At 53.2% G+C, this 5,951-nt stretch overlaps 2 protein-coding genes across 2 annotated transcripts; both read left to right on the top strand.

Moving 5' to 3' along the window:
- Nucleotides 1-1,110: 1,110 nt before the first annotated feature.
- EMH_0024440 (uncharacterized protein) lies at nt 1,111-2,286 on the top strand (the record flags this gene model as incomplete). The annotated part of the gene is given in 3 exon segments (XM_013502298.1): nt 1,111-1,400; nt 1,404-1,432; nt 1,985-2,286. Coding segments are annotated over 3 exon segments (621 nt in total).
- A 415-nt stretch (nt 2,287-2,701) lies between these two features.
- Nucleotides 2,702-5,032, top strand: EMH_0024430 (OSJNBa0042F21.10 protein, related; the record flags this gene model as incomplete). The annotated part of the gene is made up of 1 exon (XM_013502297.1): nt 2,702-5,032. One exon carries the CDS (start codon nt 2,702-2,704, stop codon nt 5,030-5,032), a length of 2,331 nt encoding a protein of 776 aa, XP_013357751.1.
- Between the last annotated feature and the right edge of the window lie 919 nt (nt 5,033-5,951).

The following is a 5,951-nucleotide window of genomic DNA, read 5'->3' as shown; positions in this document are numbered from 1 at the left end:
TAATCCTTTTCATGATACTAGGTCTCTAGAGGCCACACAGAGGAGCTATTGTAGTGCCCGTGCACTACACTGGGTGTGAGGCTGCGGCAGGAGAGAGCTGTTCTGTTGAGGATTTCTTTCAGAAAAAAATCAAAAACTCGAATGCTTTTTGAATTGTTAATATATATTATAGTGAGAATAGAGAGAATTACGAGTTTATATCCTTAGTAGCAGTGTGTGTGCTTAGCCAGGTAGCTTAGGCTTCATACTTAGTAACAGCAAAGGGTCGTTGTGCACTACATTTCGGGGCTGTTCAGGAGTATAAAATTAAAATAAAATGAAAAAAATTATTGAGCTTGATTCAAGGGGGAAGATCCCTTTTTTTTTCTCTCACAACATCCGAAGTGACCCGTCTACAGTATAACGCTTGTTATCTGGTCTTTACCTGACAAGAGACGAGCCGCAATGAAGGCAAAGACTTAAAGCAAGAGTTTCCCAAATGCAGCTGACCCCCTTCCCCTGTACCTAGGCATCCTGGGCGTTGAGCCCAGGGCCAGGGTGTCGCGGGTTGTAGCGCACCACGCTGCGGCTGGCAGAGCAAGTCAGCCCCACGCGTGCACGAAAGGAAGCTTCAGCGAAGCTTCCTTTGCTGCATGCTTTGCCTCGTAACGAACTTGTATAACGTTTGCAGGCGCTTACACGCAGCNGAAGCTTCCTTTGCTGCATGCTTTGCCTCGTAACGAACTTGTATAACGTTTGCAGGCGCTTACACGCAGCATGCCAAAGCCGTCGAAAGGCTCCTGAGCTAACTCTGCGCTAACTCATGCTACAGCACCTAAGTGAAACACGGGGATGGACATGCAACTACGCAACGGAAAAGTGGTACAACCTCCACTAGAACCGAACGCAGGAATGCCGAATATAGTTGTATCTAGTAAGGAAGCCGCGGGGCATCCTATTGAATCGAAGCCAACCGAACCCGGTCACAATATCAGCCAACCCACCGTAGGGGTAGGAGGACCGATACCGAGAAACCGGGACCGCGACGCTGGAGGACGCAAGGAACCTGAAATGAATCAAGCCGGGATGAAACAGTGAATGGCCGAGTTCTTTCGGCAATTTGCCGCTCAGATGGCACTGGGGTTAGGACATGCGCCCCAGAGGGCCATAGGGTACGAGGATGGCAAGAACATGAGGAATTTCCTCGACCTTGTGGAGATACATTTCGTTGAACGGGGTCTGGAAGCTCGGCAGTGGGGAGAAGAACTAAAACGATATCTGACGGGCGACGCCTTGGGTTACTGGTTGTACTTGCGTCGTACGGGAGTACCACTGACAGATTGGGCACATCTGAGACAGCAATTCTGTGCCCGATTCTGTAACATAACAAAGGAAAGGATGAAAGTGATGATAGCAGAGAANCCAAGGGGTATCGGTAGCACCAGACCTGTTGGTGGGTTACTATTTGGCCAACCTACCGGTTGAAATATACCGAGAGGTAACTCGAGGTGGAACGAGGAAATTCGCGGACTGGCAGGAAGTAGCCGCAGCACTGGCTACTACTGCGGCAGCATGGAGGGATTCATGAGAAGAGCGCCTCCGATTCCAGAGGGACTTAGAGAATGCCAAGTGTAGATGGGCTCACGGTGGACGAGAGCCGGGTCTACAGAGAGAAAGGGTGAGCAAGGGAAACAGGGGGAATCATACTACGGAATCACGCTGTTACGAGTGCAGAGGAAAGGGGCACGTGAGCAGGGACTGTCCGCTCCGCAAAGGAGTGACACGACGGAATGGGGAAACGTGTTCCAGATGTGGGGGACGGGATCACTACGCTAGAGACTGTCCTACGCCGGCTCGACCTAGATTAGAGCCCGTCAGGCAGCGCAGACAGCAGCAAATGCGACCTCACGTTGACGGATCGGGGCATTTAAACGATCGAGCCTGGTCGTTAAGGGAGACGAACGTACTAGGCGGCCTATAAGGGGTAAAAGTGCAATCCGCGCAGTACCGACAGGGCCTAACAGCATTCCAGTCTCCCCAGATTGGAGCAAGAAATTGCTTGGTAGAGAGGTGCAGGTGAATGCCGAGGGTCAGGAGATGGGCAAGAACCAGCAACCCTTGGCAGTACAGTCTCACGCCGGGACAACGTTGCTAATTGAGGAAGGGCATACGCGTAAACGGGACCACAGCAGCGAACTAGACGGCGACGCGGCAGAAGGGGATTGTCCGCGGGACACGAACAGAGCTACAGTGATGGCGCGAGCACAGGGCGCAGGAAGGCACCACTCCCCAGGGGACTCTGTGTAGTGTGGGTATGACAGCCATATTAAGGGTAGAAGTGGCCGACAGCCAATGCGAAGCTCTTTTAGATACCAGCGCCTCAAGGAGTTTCTTTAGTCCAGGGGCCGTAGAACGTCTACAGCTGAAAGTGTGGAAGTTGCCTGAGGAATGTGTGTTCACCGTAGCTAATGGTGCGCAGTTGAGGATACATCGCGTCGTGAAGGGACTCACGATGTGGTGTGGGGCTACCCGCTTAGCCGGTGATTTCTTAGTCGGGCCTGTACCATATGACCTAGTGGTGGGGCTTGATTGGCTGACTTAACACAGGGTGGCGTGGTATTTCCAGTCTGATAAGCTACGTAGGTATGTGAATGGCCAGTGGTGCGATCTACCTGTTGTTCGTGCCAACGGTGTCAAACAACGGAATGGCAGCACTCAAGGGATGCATCAGCGGACACCAGCGGAGCAGGCATACGATATACTGGCTAAGCAGGTGGCAGACATGACTAGGGAGGAGGCTACGGCACTTCTACGCCCGCCTTCCAAGAGGTACAAGTCCCCTACAAAGGGCAAACGGAAGGCAGTGGTCGCTGCTCTGATACAGCAGGCTACTGAGAGCACATCTTGCATACGCCACCCTCTTCAAGGACTCTACGCTATACTAACTCTTCCCGCGATGGAGTGGAACGTGGCTCTACGACTAGTGGAGGAGTGGCAAGGGGCCCTGTGTTGTGCCCTGGCCGAAACCGCCCCTCCAAATATCCAAAAACAGTGTCTTAAAGCTCCACCAGCTACCGAGCTCCCCGATGACGAGGAGACATCCTCTTGGGCAACGGCTAAACTAGAGTACTCTCAACTCGATACGTGGCTAAAGTCTGAGGAGGCAAAGGCAACTCCACGTGCGATACTCGATGTGTTGTGTGCCCATCGTGCAGTCTTTCCGGATAAACTTCGTACAGGTCTGCCAGCGAAGCGCCCACACGATCACCGTATCCTCCTCCTGCCAGGGAAGCTGCCTACGAACTCTGCAATCTACCGCATGACCCCCGAACAACTCCAATATCACAAGCAGGAGATCGCTAAGCTAACAGCTAATGGGTGGATAGGTCCTACGTACTCTCCTATATGCGCTCCTACGATCATGGTGGACAAGCGTGATGATGGGACTGGTGAGCGTAAGATGCGTATGGTGGTCAACTATCAAGAATTGAACGCTCTTACGATCGCCTCTGACTTTCCCCTGCCTCCTGTTCAAACTATTCTGGAGATGTTAGGGGGCGCTCGATATTTCTCTACCCTCGATCTAGAATCTGGGTTCCATCAGATACGGATGGCTAGGGAAGACAGGTGGAACACAGCCTTCCGTTCTGTCATGAAGCTATTTGAGTATAAAGTCATGCCCTTTGGCCTCAAGGGTGCGCCCGCTACCTTTCAAGCTAATATTAGTGCCTACCTGCAACCTCTATTAGGGCAAGGTGTTGTCGCGTATCTGGATGATGTTCTTATTTATAGCCCTGATCTCCCTAGTCACGTTGCCCTCCTTCAGCAAGTGCTCCGTATCTTCCTCGACCAGCAATTCTATCCGAAGTTTCGCAAGTGCAAGTTTTCCAAACAGGAGCTCACATACTTGGGTTATACAATCAGTGCAGAGGGTATTAAACCCGCTGAAGACAAGATTAAAGCCATACAGTCATGGCCCAAGGTACTGGCTAACGATATGCAAGTACGGCAGTTCCTTGGCACAGCCAACTGCTTCCGCATGTTCATGGGTCCTGACTATGCGAAGGTAGCGCGACAACTCGTGGATCTCACCCACAAAGGGGCTCCCTTTCAATGGACAGACCTTCATACCCAGGCGGTGCAGCGGCTCAAACGCCGTTTGATTGATTATACGACGTTACAGGTTCCTGACGCTACGAAGCCTTTTGAGTTGTACACTGACGCCTCAGGGTATGCAATAGGTGCGGTCCTGGAGCAACCTGGCCAACCGATTGGGTTCCTCAGCCAGGTCATGTCCCCTACTCAACAGAGATACTCGACCTATGATCAGGAACTCCTGGCTTTAGTCACCGCTCTCGACAAGTGGGCCCACTTGTTGCGCGTCTCTAAGGTTACGGCACACGCCGATCATCAAGCACTTACTCACTTACAACAGCTCCGGGCATCGAAGCCTTTACGTGGTCGTACTGCTAGGTGGCTAGATTTTCTCGCTGAGTTCCCTCATCTCACCATTACCTACCTACCAGGTGCGCGTAATCAGGTGGCCGATGCCTTGTCCCGACTTGCTTGCCACTCCACGCCCACCCCTGACACCACCCCCATAGGCCCCTCTTTGTCTCCACCTGGGTCCTTAGCAGCTCTTACGGTGCCTACCGACACGGCCGCTCCCCCACACAAGACCCGAGGAAGACTGGCTAACTACCGGGAACTCGCTGGACTCCGCACTCGCACCCCTAGGAAACCCTCTAATCCACCGCCGGCTACGGCCACGAGTCCTACACCGAGCCAGCCCCACGCACGTCCTGCCCCGGAGACTCCAGCTGCGGCACACCCTCCCCCTACCCTGGACTGGGTGGCAGCGTACCCCAAGTGCCCTGTGTTCAGCGCTCCCTATCAGCTCGCCTCCTCCCAGCCTGGCGCAGTGATCCAACAGGAGTTTCAGCATCGTCGCTACAGCTTCCGTTATGTTCCGCCGTACTTACACATTTGCATTAATGACCTCTGGCTTATATGCGTTCCTCAGTTTCCCGAATTACTCACCCACGTGGTGTAGACCCATCATGATCACGTCACAGCCGGACAAGGAGGCCAGAAAAAGGCTTGCTTGTTCCTCAGCAAACACTATTACTGGCTGGGCATGCGTGCCTACTCCAACGCTTATGTGGAGTCCTGAACCCAGTGCCGAGCGTCTAAGTCGCTTAACCAGAAACCCGCCGGCCTCTTACAGCAGCTGCTTATTCCTTCACGCAGGTGGAGTCACGTCAGTTTGGATTTCGTCACCGACTTGCCTCTTACTACTACTGGAGATGACACTATTCTTGTGCTGGTTGACTCCCTCAGCAAGATGGCTCACTTCATCCCTGCTAAGAAGTCCTACTCAGCAGCGGAAACAGTGGAGTTGCTAGCCGACCGCCTTATCCGCTACCATGGTTTCCCCGACACGCTTGTCTCCGACAGGGACCCTCGCTTTCAATCTGAAGTGTGGGAGCAACTGTGCTCCCGCTTTAACATTACCAGGGCGATGTCGTCGCCCTATCATCCACAGACTGATGGACAAACGGAAAGGGTTAATCGCACGCTTGAACAGATGCTCCGCACATATATCCAAGCGGACGAACGTGAATGGGAAGGCATACTGCCTGCATTGGAGTTGGCATACAATACGACCAGCCATTCATCTACCGAGTTGTCGCCCTTCGAGGTTATGATAGGGGAGAACCCCCTCACTGCTGCCGACCTGGACATTGTTGGCGCTCTGGCCCCTACACTTACTCCTCCGATGACCAAGATATTCCGCCAGCTCTGCGACCGTGCGCAGAGTCACATCCGCAAAGCGAAGTGGCGCCAGAAGTACTACGTCGCCGCGATGTTGAATATAAGGTCGGCGGCCAGGTCTGGCTTAGCAGCAAACACCTGCCGGCCCTCACTGACTGCTCCAAATTTGAACCTAAATACCGTGGTCCCTTCACGGT

The sequence above is a fragment of the Eimeria mitis genome, genomic scaffold (assembly GCF_000499745.2).
Source record: "Eimeria mitis Houghton genomic scaffold, Emh_scaff879, whole genome shotgun sequence".
NCBI classification, from domain to species: Eukaryota; Apicomplexa; class Conoidasida; order Eucoccidiorida; family Eimeriidae; genus Eimeria; species Eimeria mitis.
This window is presented reverse-complemented; position numbering and strand designations above follow the sequence as displayed.